A 13,963-nucleotide genomic window follows, 5' to 3' on the forward strand; every position below is an offset into this window, starting at 1 on the left:
TGATTTCTAAATAACTACATGGTCTGAATGATATTAAAATGATGGTGAAACTGTAATATCTGTATTAATGCGATTATAAAATCGACGTTATTTCCTTTATGTATTTTGTAATTTTGTGTCCGCTAAATATTAATTTCAGGTCGTGAAGATGTATAAACAGATTTTTTCAGTACAAAATATTTAGCAATATATTACCAGAATTTGTTAATTTAAGTTAAATAATAACGTTCGTGAATTATATATTAGAGTTGATAGAAAATGAACCAAATTTTTTGAAAAAAAAGAAGTAAAACGTTCTATAGAGCCGATTTCAAATATGTATCGATATTTGGCGATATACCTATCGATAGACTGTTCGATATATAATCGATGTGTAAACGTATTATCGACTTGTGTATGTTGTATCGCTGATATATTTGATAATCGATAGAATCTATCGGATAGATAATGGAATATACACAACATGCTTGGTGTGGGTGATTGGGTAAAACGGGTAGAGTGTGGTGTAGTGTTTATGGTTAAATTGTAAATAGATATTTTCTTTAATAATGGCAAATTTCACTGACGATTTGTTCGATGTTTTCGAAGAAACAGAGGAAATAAGAGTAGTAAGGCTCAGTCCAGTTAAGCAAAGCGCTTTAAGTACATCTTTAGATAAAGAGTAAGTATTCGATTTCTTCCTAACCTCTATGCGATATAACCTTACAAATAAATATAAAATGTGTTTTCCGTAACTTTTCAAACGAATATAGTAATGCCGATGCAGAAGGTGGAACGAAACGGGGATTGCAAAATGATTCTGCCAAAATAATTGCGAAAAAATTAAAGCCTGATTCCTTGTTAGAAGACCTAAAGTAAGATACGATAACTGATTTTGAACATTAATTTCCTTAAGTTTAATACAAACACATTATCTTGAGAATTGGTGTTTCTCGCTCATACAGCATAGAAGATTTGGCTCCACGTATCAAAATACACACTATAGAGACAATTGAATTATGCACACATGAAGTTGCTGTCCCACCGGATTATGAGTATACCACATTGAGAAATAAACAAGGGAAAGCAGCTAAAACATACAAATTTGTACTGGATCCTTTCCAGAAGGAAGCAATATTGTGCATAGAAAACAATCAATCTGTTTTAGTCTCTGCCCATACATCGGCCGGTAAAACTGTTGTTGCAGAGTATGTGTTATAATAAAAACTAATTATACCCAAGTTCACAAGTTTTGCCTCATTAAATAAATTGAGAGTAACTCGTAGCAATTGTAGAGCTCACAGCTTTATGTTTTAAATTATAAAAACTTGTCAACTTGAGCATAGTTTTTAAAAGAACCCATTATCAGCAGTTTGTTTTACAGATATGCTATAGCATGTTCCTTAAGAGACAAGCAAAGAGTAATTTATACTACTCCTATAAAGGCATTGAGTAATCAAAAATACAGGGAGTTCTTTGAGGAGTTTAAGGATGTTGGTTTGGTGACTGGTGATGTTACTATTAATCCTACAGCCAGTGTGTTAATTATGACTACTGAAATTTTAAGAAATATGCTTTACAGAGGATCTGAGGTTTTGTCAAAATCTGAGTTATATTTTTACATTCAGCTCATTTGATTCATACCATACTGATGAAATATTTTTAAGAGAGCCCTATATAAATTCTAACTTACTTAGTGAAATACAATAACTATGTTGAATTATCAGTAGAAAATTATGGATTAGCTTACTTGTTGTCGTGTGAGTATGGTAAGAAACAAATAAGTTGGATGTACATGAATTGTTACATTTATGACAATACTGATGATGGATTTAATATTTAGGTAATGCGTGAAGTTGGTTGGGTGATTTTTGACGAAATTCATTATATGCGTGACAAAGAAAGAGGTGTAGTGTGGGAAGAAACATTAATATTATTACCAGACAATGTGCATTACGTATTTCTTTCTGCTACTATACCCAATGCAAGACAGTTTGTAGAGTGGGTCGCACATTTACATAAACAACCGTGTCATGTTGTTTACACAGACTATAGACCGACACCGTTACAACATTACATATTTCCCGTTGGCGGGGACGGAATTCATTTGGTTTGTAGAGCCTAAAAAAATCACTTTTTGTGAAACCAAAAAACTTACATTCACTTATTAATACGTAGGTTGTAGATGAATTGGGACAATTTAAAGAAGACAATTTCAACAGAGCAATAGCTTGCTTGCAACACAGCGATGCAGCTAAAGGAGACACGAAAGGACGGAAAGGGGGTCTTCGAGCAACGAATGCTGGACAGACAAATATTTTCAAAATGGTTAAAATGATTATGGAAAGGAATTTTGCTCCTGTAATTATATTCAGTTTCTCAAAGAAAGACTGTGAGATCTACGCAATGCAACTGGCCAAACTAGATTTGAACACAATAGAAGAGAAAAAGTTGGTGGACGAAGTATTCAACAATGCTATGGATGTTCTTAGTGAAGAGGATAGACGTTTACCACAAGTGGAGAATGTCTTGCCACTACTGAAACGTGGAATAGGAATCCATCATGGTGGACTTCTACCTATTCTGAAAGAAACTGTGGAGATATTGTTCGGCGAAGGTTTAATAAAAGCACTTTTCGCAACTGAAACTTTTGCAATGGGCTTGAACATGCCAGCGCGAACAGTATTATTCACTGCATCCCGAAAATTCGATGGTAAAGACTTCCGTTGGATTACTTCCGGAGAGTATATACAAATGGCTGGTCGAGCGGGTAGGAGAGGCTTGGACGAAAAAGGAATAGTAATAATAATGATTGACGAACAAGTTAGTCCCGTTGTCGGTAAAGCGATTGTACAAGGAAGACCAGATCCTATCAATTCAGCATTCCATTTAACTTACAATATGGTGCTGAATCTTCTAAGAGTCGAAGAAATTAATCCAGAATACATGCTTGAGAGGAGTTTCTATCAATTTCAAAATCAAGCATCTATTCCTGACTTATACAACAGTAAGTAGATTGTTTATTTCCCAATTACATATTACAATTTCGTATAAAATTATTCTTACCAATTATTACAGAGGTGAAAGAACTGCAAGCAACATATAACGCAGTGAATATTGAAAAGTATAGTCAAATATCATCTTACCATGACATACGTGAACAACTTGAACGCCTAACTACTGAATTTCGATCTTTCTTGACGAAACCAGAGTACTTACTACCTTTCCTACAGCCTGGAAGGCTGGTGAAAGTACGTTATTTACATACGCTTACATATGACAACACTATTTTTCTAAAATTCTGATAATTATAGGTGAAAAATGAAAATGAAATGTTTGATTGGGGTATTATTGTAAACTTCAAGAAAAAGAATCCGAAGAATCCAACAAAGGAAAGCACCATTATTATCATTGACATTTTACTTCATATTTCTAAAGAATCCAGCGAAGGGTGTCCTGTACCTTGTCGAGAAGGGGAAGAGGGTGAGGTTGAAGTGGTGCCTGTCTTGCATACATTAATTTCTCAAATAAGTTCTCTTAGGTTGTACTATCCAAAAGATCTAAGACCATCAGATAACCGGAAAAGTGTACTGAAAACAATACAGGAAGTTAAGAAAAGATTTCCCGATGGACCACCCCTACTCAATCCTATTACAGACATGCACATAGAAGATGAAGCATTTAAGGATATTGTTAAGAAAATTGAAGTCCTTGAAGAGAGACTATATGGTCATCCACTGCATAAGGTAAATTATTCTACTAGTCTAATTTTTAATTCTTCATCACAATGAGAATAAATGTTCTATTTCACTTGAATATAGGATCCCAATATTAATACACTATACGAACAATTTATGCACAAAGAGGATTTGGGTAATCAATTGAAACAGGCCAAAGTAGAATTGAAACGAGCCAAATCGATACTTCAAATGGACGAATTGAAATGTAGAAAAAGGGTATTACGAAGATTGGCCTATTGTACGGCGTCTGATGTTATAGAATTAAAGGGCCGAGTGGCTTGCGAACTTAATGGTGCCGATGAATTGTTAATGACAGAAATGATTTTTAATGGATTGTTCAACTCGCTAAGTGTACCACAGATGGTCGCGTTAATCAGTTGTTTCGTTTGCGATGATAAATCAAACGAAATGCCTAAGAGTACCGAGGAATTGAGTGGTCCGCTCAGACAAATGCAAGATTTGGCTCGGAGAATAGCAAAGGTATCCACAGAAGCTAATCTAGAGTTGGATGAGGACGCATACGCGGAAAGATTTAAACCGTACCTAATGGACGTAGTATATGCTTGGAGTAAAGGGGCTACTTTCTTACAAATTTGTAAAATGACAGATATATTTGAAGGTATATTGCAGATTTTTATTTTTCTCATTGTATTACAAACGAAGTGTAGGATAGATAGAACATCTACTGTATTTTCGTGTCACACATTTCGTGATTTTATCAGAAACAATATGAATGGTCTAGTCATATGTTTAGTGTGTTATTTCCTACCAATTTTTCTATGACTGGGTCGAATATTGTTCCCAACATAACCATTCTTGATTGTAGATGGTGCACTAAAGTATGAATTTTTTTATTTGCACTTTAGGACATGTGACACAAACTCTCATAAAATGTTGTATCTGTCGTATGCCTCGTCTGTCGTTCTATATTCATATTTAATTCCTCCCCGGTTAACTTAATTTTAATTTCTTCATCCTAGGTTCAATTATACGATGCATGCGTCGTTTAGAGGAAGTTCTTAGGCAATTGTGTCAAGCAGCGAAGAACATTGGAAATACGGACTTAGAGAATAAATTTAGTGAAGCGATTAAACTTATAAAACGTGATATTGTCTTCGCTTCGTCTTTATATTTATAATAAAATTCTTAGAAAGAGTGCTATTATTTAAAATATATTTTTTTTTATTACGAGTTCCATTTATATATCTTTTACAAATTAAGCTCTTTTTCAACACACTTCGAGATACTTGATAACACAACGACAAACAAAAGACAGCTTTTGTTTGAGGTTTTTCAGAATGTAATTTATTTATAGGAATTTAAAATATACAATGCACATGCATGGAAAGAACTTCTTTTTTTTTATATGTATATATAATATAAAACTACATTTGTCGTACGAATTAATAGTACGAAAAGATACAGCATAAAAATGTAGTTGCATAATAAACAGAACTCATATTAACTGACAACTATTCGAAACTTGTTAAATAAATAACACTTTCAGAATATTGCGATGCTTAATTTCTACATTTTAATTTAATTACAACAAATTACTTATACTTATCGTTCTTCTAAAATTACCGTTTCTTGAGGACAGAATTTTAGATCCATGAGAGTGAGTTTTGAGTCCATGGATGTTAACTAAAAAAGACACATACCTTCGATGATGCATATAAGTCTTGAAAGAATATTTAAATTTCTCGTAAAAATGTGAATATAATTTTAGTTTCATTGTATTTAACGCGACATTCCACACACGTAAAGAAATATCTATATAATAAGGCCCAAATGCTTACATCATCTACTTACATCCCTTCGAGGCCAACTACATAGGACCTTGTATTCTTCTGTAGGATAACCTTCCACTATGAGGAAATTGAGAAGCGTTTGCAACGGTGTATCCGACTGAAATTTGCGCTCCAAGAATTTCCCAGCCGGTAGCCGTACTCTAACCTTCAGCACACCATCACCAGCTCCCTGTTGCGGTTCAGGAGGTAAACTCGATTCTACAGCTTGTCTATGAGCTTCTTTCCTTGCTATTTCAACCATCTTTTCATTGTCTGCTTCCTCTTTTTTTCTCTTTTCCAATTCCTCTTCCATTTTCTTTTGTTCTTTCGCTTTTTCTTTCGCTCTGTACAATAATATACATTTTATGAAATCATGTTGGATTCTATTACAACAATTTATTATTCTCAATTTACCTGTCCGCGGCTAGACTTTCTTGATACGCTCTATCTTGCTCCTGCTTTACTCTTTCTCTAGCTTGCCTCTCTTCTTCCACTCCAATATCAGCACGTCTATGCTCCTATTGTATTAAAAGAAACGGTTACATTAAAATACAACTCAAAGTCGTGTATTACTTTCATACAATAATTTCCTTTTACCTGAAATACATCTACCGCGTGAATTAAGTTAGTCAGTAGTTCACTGACTCCCACATTGCCGTGGACTGTTGTAAATATTTCTGTATTGGATCTAATTCTCATTATAATTACAAGAACAGGCAATGTATCAACGTCTATATTCTTCATAGCTAACGCTGCGACCGATCCTAGTGTCTGTTTTACAGATAAAAGAAACCTGCAAATCAAGAGTAACTTCTTATAAAGCAATATCTAATTAAATAAAAATAGTTTATGCATTTTCATACATACCTCTGCTTATTAGACTCGTAAGTAATATCCCAACCCCATACAATGAAATTTGCTGATAACACTTGGAGTACTGTTTCAAAGCCTAATAACTGTGTGCAAAATACATTCGCTAGAACGCTATTATCATGATGTAAATACACAGCCAACAATTTTCTCTGTAATAATTTAAATTTATAATATTTCGCAGGAGACAATCGCTTATAGTTACCGATTCAAGTTACGAACCTCTTTTGCAGGTTTTAAACACGATTCTTTAACAGCATCTTTAAATCTGCCAGTAAAAAATTCTGGATGTGCCTGTCCGTATCGTTTTTCAAATTCCTCTGCAAACTGCATTGTGCCCACCGTTTCATCCGTTACGTTTTCAGGCACTACAAAAGGAAAGTAATTTTGAATGTCTGAATTTAATAACAGTTAATGAAAAATCAAATTTACTTACTGAGACGCTGAATTTTAGTAGATTTAATTTCTAAGAAAATATCATCATCAACGTTGAATGATTCGGGATCCTCCACGTCATACGCTTCATCTACAGAACTATCACTTCCAACCAGGTCTATAACGTCCTAAGAGTAAAAGTAAAAGGATTTATGAAAAAAGCATCAAATTTGAATTTTCAGAAAAATAGAACGTCATTTTTTCAAATCCCTAATTTCATTACAATTTAATAAATCTATCTGATTTGTAGCTCAATATGTATAGAAATGTAAAGAGGTTCCATCTATTGACATTAAGGTACAGTACCTTCTTTTCCGCTTTGGAAGGTAACTCAGCAACGGAAAGATCATGTTCAGGGTAAGAAATTCCAGCTTGTGCTAGCGTCATGCTATCATTTTTTACTGAACTTGGCCAGCCTTTCCACTGCTGATTTCGAACAGGAACATCTATTAACGCGTGAATACCTAACTTTACATCCAAAACTGTGTTCGAACCAAGAAACTTTAAATTATATGTTTTCTTGCCCGCTTCATCTTTGATGTTTAAGGTATATGTTTGAGTCATACGCTCTGATAAACGTCCACTGTAATATATGATAAATATACCAGAATTGCCAACAATACTGTAAGCCTATTTTCTCATAAATGTACTTACTTATCAGTTGTTAGATCAACATCTTCTGATAAACAAGTCATGTACAAAGTATTCTCTTTTGGCAAATCTAATGATTGTAATGATGTAGAAGGTGATTCTGGAATTGATTTCCATCCGTGAAGACGTTGCTGACAATGTGGGACATTTGTTTGTTCCCATATAAGCTGTTTGAGATCTCCTAGAAACAACACATTTCAATTAAATAGAAACAGTAACAATGTTAATAAAGAATGGCCAAGGCAGCATATTGATTACTTACTCACACATGAGGACTCAGGTAGATTTATTTTATAAACATTACTAAGGTAGTTAACACGGAATGTGAGTGTTCTTTCTCTGGTACAATTTTTAGATTTACTTGTTCCAGGCTTTGAATTTTCTACAACATCCATTTTCAAACAATTACTTGAATCATTAACATTTTGTGACAACGATGAAGATGAATGTGGCATCCTTTCAATTTCTTCAATCATTTCTATTTCAGGACTCATTTCTGAGGGTAATTGTTGTGTAACTCTAGGCATGGCCTGATTTACTGCTGACTATATGAAATAGTAAAATATTATATTAAATTAAACGCTACATAAGAATAAATTTACAAATGTACTTACCAATAGATCCCAATTGGATTCCTCTAAAAATTTAATGGCATCTCCAACATCATCAATCCCAGTACAAGCCTAAACATAATATACCATAATCACTTGAATATCTTCTAAATAAATGGTACTGTATCAAACACATTACACACAATCAGAATGGAACCAACTTTAGATCATTATGTAGGACATGTTCTAATTAAACTGTTTTATACTTGGTTCTATATGAACAAAATTTTTCAGCGATTTAAACAAAAATTCATGATTCACATACACAATTGTACAAAGAGACAAAGAAACTGGACATGCAGAAAAACGATTAAAATTACATGCTAGGAAACAGTGAAAAATGTTATTTGTGCTTTCTTCAAAATTTCCAAAGGCTATGAAAATTTTGACAGATTTGAGACAAAACAATAAGAAAATGTTGCACGATACACATAGATTTCAACTATTGTCAATGTCATCACTACATATATCATAACCTAAAACTTTATTTGTGTTTAGAAATTAACGGGAAATTGAGACTTGAATGGATCACCTGAAAGTCAGCCAAAATCTCGTCCCGTGTACCAGCCATCGTGTCCAGGATTACTGTCAAATTTGAGCAAATCTGCGAACCACCAAAGCTACTTTGTTACCTCGCCAATCGTTACAAGCAACATGCACAACGAACGCAAGCCATTGACGTCTCAAACCTCACGCTAGCTTGAAACGAACATTGAACCATCTATAGTGTTTATATATTTCCCTTTGCGACATCAAACAATTGTTCGTATATCGGCCGATATCAGAGGAGATATTCTCTCTCCCCGGCTTAACGTTCTCCAATACACGCGAAAAATTACGATTGGTTGGACCTGAAATCGTTATAAGTGTCCTCCAATCATATTCGAAAGATGAACAAAACATATTTGTATGTGTATTTCAGAACTGCGGATTTTATGCAACCATATTATGGTTTACAAGGCATGCAAAATGCGTAAAACACAATGATACAATCAAATTTGACTGATGTTAGAATATTTACCATTTTTTAACTTTAACAAATTCTTTAACGTATTAATTAATTGATGACATCAATTTTTTCTTGTAAATTTTGTTCTTATAAAATAACGTTTAAAAATAAAAACTTACATATATAAATATATTCGCAATTTATAAGGTAAATGTCTACCACAATATTCACAATATGTAGTATCCCCATATAATTGCGCTACTCGCTTCACATGTAACACGATTATAAAAAACACTTATAGTACTATACGATTTTGCAATTGTTTTATTGGCAGACAATTTAATTCCGTTTTCTTGACAGACAAACAGAGGTACTATAGTATCTAACAATAAGTAGCTGCCTTAGTTATTGTTAATAATTGGTTAATAAGGTTCTTGGTGGCATATATACTTATACATAGATCTAAACGTATGACAATAAGGCAAAAGATTGGACTTATATGGAGTAATTCATCGAAGTCTTCTGCATTAATATTCTTCAGTAATAGTTACTGTTTCTTGTTTTTCAATTAATATTCAATTTTTTAATGAAACTGGCGGCGAAAAAGTGTTGTCGTACCATCTAAGACTAAAAGATGAACTAATTGAATAAAACCTTTAACATTTTACCGTAGATGGCATAGTAGGTTCTTTCACCACATTTATGACATTTACCAACATAGATATTTAACAATTTATAGAAACTAGAGTGAAATATGTATAAATTTCTTTAATCTAATAAAGAGTCTATCGTGTTGCAAATAAAATAAAAACCACAATTAACCTTGTGAAACTTTTAATCGTCTGGGTTTTAAACAATCATGTATTTGATGAATGCGTAAAATCTACAATGTATTATTACGTTCCTATAACAGTAAATAGTAGTCAAAAACACAAAACTAACGATTGTTGAAGCACTATACCGATTTAGGGGAATTCCACATACAGTCTAACAGTATTGGAGGAAATTTTTATCACAATTGGACGGTTTTTCTGTATTTTTTCAAAAGATATTATATGCATTAAATATTATGGCATAGAGAGGAGTCCCAATGATATTGATGAATAAACCGTGGATGCTTATGCAAGTTTTTTGCAAAATATTTTTCCAATTAATAAACCATTTGTAATTACAATAATTTATAAAGTCACATATAAAATGAAAATTTCCATGATTGTAAATACGGCTCCTGTTTTATTGCGTTTTAAACATTCGAATGTGAGCAAACACATAAAATCCACAGTTTATCGATGACTTTTGAGTTGATAATACAGGGTAGACAATTATTTTGATTGCTCTGTGCAGTCCTGTGTATGTAAATGGAATACGGGCTTAATCACGCGATATGAAAAAAGGAACTTTAGAACCGTGACGGCAACAGAAACGGTTTGTCCTCCGTCCACGTGAGATCAGTCGTAATTCAGGGTAGTTGTTTCCATTGTCAAAAAGAGTTTTGTTGCGTGCATCATAGTCCGCGCGCGTGGCCGATAGAGGAAGAAAAGATTTTTTTTATGCCTTCCACGCCGGGCACCACCACTTTATCATGATTAAATTATTCTCGTTAAAACAGGCGAAAAAGGACGGCGAGTCGCCGAAACCTGGCACCCAAAAGAAGGCATCCGCGGCACAACTCAGAATTACAAAAGGTTTCATTGACGACCTTTTATCGTCTTCCTTTCAATTTTCTTTTCTAATTCTGTCAATTATTAGCTCCTTTAACACACAAAAAAATCAAGCTTACTGCGTGCACAACTTACTCCAAAATTTTTTAATGTTTTTACCTGTTAAACGTTTTCTAATTGATCGCTTCAAACAACTGTTATTTCGTCACTGTTATTTTTGTATCATTATGCTTTTAAGACTACATTTTGCTATTTACGATTCTCTTACTCTGATGCAAATTTATATGTAACATATGCAGGTTAATATTTTCTTCAAGCAACTTGCTAAGCATTTAGTACGTGCATAGTTGCCTTATGAACAAAATTCAAAATCTTATTGCACCGAAAAACAAGAATTAGTTCAAATATAATCCTATTAGAAATTGTTAATATAGAAAGAAATATATTATTGTTAGTCAAACTTAAATTGTGCACTATATTATTGTTTTCTTCAAAGTATGTAACCATAAGATGCAATAAAGCTACATACATGAGATTCTGAGTATATTGTTCTTAAGTTTAAGTAAAAATAATTTATATAATTCAGGAATGAAATATATTATTTCATTAGAATATAGATTCGACCTTTAAGTGACCTTAAAAATTTATTTCAAAGTATTTTTTATTTTAATTTATTGAATAAGATATTATCAGAATATTCATACTGGAGACTGTTTCTCAATAAATAGGAAAATATTCTAAAACTTTTTTTTTCCACAGATATAAATGAGCTAAATTTACCAAAAACATGTGGAACAGAGTTTCCTGATCCAGATGATCTTCTGAGTTTTAAATTAATTATTTGTCCAGATGAGGTAAGATTTTTTTAGATGCAATATAGTTCTGTAAATTGACTAAATACGATTTCTTATCTTTTTTAAGGGATTCTATAGGGGTGGTAGATTTGTTTTCAGTTTTAAAGTTGGACCAAATTATCCACATGAACCACCAAAAGTAAAGTGTGAGACACAAGTTTATCATCCTAATATTGACTTAGACGGCAATGTGTGTCTGAATATCTTAAGAGAAGATTGGAAACCAGTCCTTACAATTAACTCTATTGTCTATGGGCTACAATATCTATTCTTGGTACTTAATTTAATATATTGAAGGAATCTTTTAGTCTAAATTATCATCAACACAAATAAGTATGTTGATTGAAAGATACTCGTGTAAAAGAAATTTCAGAGTTTCGTGTTTGGATCAATATAGTTATAACCAATGCTATGAAAAGAAGCAAAAGCATTGAAAATTATGAAAATGACAATACATTATTAGTGTACTTTCACATTATTATAATGAATTCTGGGTACAATTCTTAGCAACATGTTCTTAGACTAAAAGATTCCGTTAATTACATTCATTAGACAAAAAAATAAGTTGCATGTATTAAGAGTACATTATTGTCTGTTTAGGAGCCTAATCCAGAAGATCCGTTAAATAAAGATGCTGCAGAGGTTCTGCAAAGCAATAGGAGAGCATTTGAGCAAAATGTAGCAAAAGCGATGAGAGGTGGCAATGTTGGCTCGTGCTATTTCGAACGGTGTCTCAAGTGAAATAGCGCTCGTTTCCTTCGGGGACACACTGAGGAAAGAGATCGAGAGTAGAACATCTCCCTACTCTGAACGCGTTCCTCTCGTCTATCACATTCATTTGTCGATGGACCTTTGTGCGTCTTCTTGATCTCGAGTGCTTCGTACCCTTGGTCGATGAACCATCGGTAGAAAAAAAAGGCAAAAATAAAATGCGACAACAATACGTCGTTCTCGGAGTTGTGGGATACCTTTTTTCTTTTTCTCGTTCTCTCTTTCACTCAGTATTCTGCGGAGGATCGAAGTTGTCTACACGCTTGCAAGTTTCTTACTAGGTCGATAATGCATTAGTAAATACAATTAAAATGGAACGTACTACCAAATAGAGATTGTTAGAAAGATTTCTTAGAAAAAATGCATCTGTGATTACAAATATTACCACTACTCTTTATTGTAAATGTATTTTTGGCCACGATCGTCCTCCTCTTGCGAGTGTATCTGCGATGATTCAAGTTCATTGTAAATTTATATTTAATTAGAATTGCGGTACCTGTGCCATCGGAAACACCAGCAATCATCACAACTGGTCAAGGAGTTCTGATCAAAATTATTGCAGCTTCTCGCGAGGAGTCACTGTTGATTACGATCGTCGTCAAAAGATGGATAATAAGAATTAACAAAAGAACATGTATATAGATGTGCAACGTATGTATGAGATTTGCAAACGCATATGCAATAGCGATCATCGCAGCTTCTTTCACGAACGTATCTCCGCCCTGAGAATCACAGTTCGCAGGATATACATTATTTTCCATGAATGGATATATCCTGCTACGCTCTTTATCGGAAACACGTAATTTAATTTATGTATCGATCGAAAGTGGAATATAAGGCTGTTAAGGAAAAACTTTTGTATTTTAATCTGTATTCATCATAATCCTAAAATCATAGCACTATCAACACTGGGGTAACATTCGTTATGGCGATAATTAATTGCTATATGGACACAGGATGTTAATCATGAAAGTTACGAACATCCGTTTTTATGGGGTGTAGTCTAAAAAATAGACGACGATTGTTGTTTCAATGCTCTCGTTTTCACGACCTAAAGAAACAGTAACAGACGTAATAAAATATGTAATAATATCATTTTAAATGACTTACAGACTTTTTACATGTACACGTTTAATAAGGCAAACATATGAACTTTACAGAATATTTTAAGCTCCAGCAATGATTTCGTAATTATTCCAAACGAACATTTTCAAAAAATAGTCGGAGTTACATTTTATACAATTAAACTCGCAACGAGTCCATAATTATCTACTTAAATTGTAAATCTGTAATATGAAACGTGATTTAAATTGAAAAGAAAATGTACAAATGGAGACAATGTCGTTCTACATGGTCAATTTACCAGCATTATTCAAATGTTGTTTATATACAATTCATTATGAAATCTGTATCAATTAATGGAATCAAGGCTGCAATGTCCTGAATTAAGCATATCATCTTTGAATTAGCATTAATTTATTATACTTTAGTACAGTGCTTACGAGAAACTTACAAACTAGAGAAGCGTCCTAGCCTCGATCCAATTTGCTGTCCTTAATTTAGGTCCCATCTGCGTCGAGCATGTTTTGAAGGCACTTTTTCGAGCGCTTCAAGAGCGATCGAACTACTTTCTCCTTTTTGATCTGCTTCTT

General features: G+C 33.3%; 3 protein-coding genes across 3 annotated transcripts; 2 read left to right on the forward strand and 1 right to left on the reverse strand.

Moving 5' to 3' along the window:
• The first annotated feature begins 489 nt into the window (after positions 1-489).
• LOC107188993 (superkiller viralicidic activity 2-like 2) lies at positions 490-4,891 on the forward strand. The gene is made up of 10 exons (XM_015577414.1): positions 490-661; positions 753-854; positions 945-1,187; positions 1,364-1,571; positions 1,823-2,089; positions 2,158-2,986; positions 3,058-3,230; positions 3,294-3,725; positions 3,801-4,338; positions 4,700-4,891. The coding sequence occupies exons 1-10, from the start codon at positions 549-551 to the stop codon at positions 4,855-4,857; spliced, it is 3,063 nt and encodes a 1,020-aa protein (XP_015432900.1). The 5' UTR covers positions 490-548; the 3' UTR covers positions 4,858-4,891.
• Positions 4,892-5,282: 391 nt separating this feature from the next.
• Positions 5,283-8,836, reverse strand: LOC107188939 (FAS-associated factor 1). Its single transcript, XM_015577340.1, has 12 exons — positions 8,609-8,836; positions 8,080-8,148; positions 7,728-8,010; positions 7,469-7,646; positions 7,121-7,397; positions 6,816-6,942; positions 6,602-6,747; positions 6,377-6,531; positions 6,107-6,302; positions 5,924-6,027; positions 5,532-5,853; positions 5,283-5,363 (listed from the first exon to the last, which is right to left on the reverse strand). The coding sequence occupies exons 1-12, from the start codon at positions 8,645-8,647 to the stop codon at positions 5,283-5,285; spliced, it is 1,977 nt and encodes a 658-aa protein (XP_015432826.1). The 5' UTR covers positions 8,648-8,836.
• Positions 8,837-10,448: 1,612 nt separating this feature from the next.
• LOC107189026 (NEDD8-conjugating enzyme Ubc12) lies at positions 10,449-13,147 on the forward strand. Its single transcript, XM_015577457.1, has 4 exons — positions 10,449-10,710; positions 11,446-11,540; positions 11,608-11,814; positions 12,141-13,147. The coding sequence occupies exons 1-4, from the start codon at positions 10,608-10,610 to the stop codon at positions 12,279-12,281; spliced, it is 546 nt and encodes a 181-aa protein (XP_015432943.1). The 5' UTR covers positions 10,449-10,607; the 3' UTR covers positions 12,282-13,147.
• The last annotated feature ends 816 nt before the right edge of the window (positions 13,148-13,963 follow it).

This window comes from Dufourea novaeangliae, unplaced genomic scaffold (assembly GCF_001272555.1).
Source record: "Dufourea novaeangliae isolate 0120121106 unplaced genomic scaffold, ASM127255v1 scaffold125, whole genome shotgun sequence".
In the NCBI taxonomy this organism is placed as follows: Eukaryota; Metazoa; Arthropoda; class Insecta; order Hymenoptera; family Halictidae; genus Dufourea; species Dufourea novaeangliae.

Bases quoted from the DNA above. Each gene is read 5' to 3' on its own strand.
- LOC107188993 (XM_015577414.1), top strand. From the start codon at position 549: ATGGCAAATTTCACTGACGATTTGTTCGATGTTTTCGAAGAAACAGAG. The intron at 2,987-3,057 runs GTAAGTAGATTG...CAATTATTACAG, and splicing joins TATTCCTGACTTATACAACA to AGGTGAAAGAACTGCAAGCA. The intron at 4,339-4,699 runs GTATATTGCAGA...TCTTCATCCTAG, and splicing joins AATGACAGATATATTTGAAG to GTTCAATTATACGATGCATG.
- LOC107189026 (XM_015577457.1), top strand. From the start codon at position 10,608: ATGATTAAATTATTCTCGTTAAAACAGGCGAAAAAGGACGGCGAGTCG. The intron at 11,541-11,607 runs GTAAGATTTTTT...ATCTTTTTTAAG, and splicing joins TAATTATTTGTCCAGATGAG to GGATTCTATAGGGGTGGTAG. The intron at 11,815-12,140 runs GTACTTAATTTA...TTGTCTGTTTAG, and splicing joins GGCTACAATATCTATTCTTG to GAGCCTAATCCAGAAGATCC.
- LOC107188939 (XM_015577340.1), bottom strand. From the start codon at position 8,647: ATGGCTGGTACACGGGACGAGATTTTGGCTGACTTTCAG. The intron at 6,303-6,376 runs GTATGTATGAAA...CTTGATTTGCAG, and splicing joins TACGAGTCTAATAAGCAGAG to GTTTCTTTTATCTGTAAAAC. The intron at 5,854-5,923 runs GTAAATTGAGAA...ATTATTGTACAG, and splicing joins GAAAGTCTAGCCGCGGACAG to AGCGAAAGAAAAAGCGAAAG.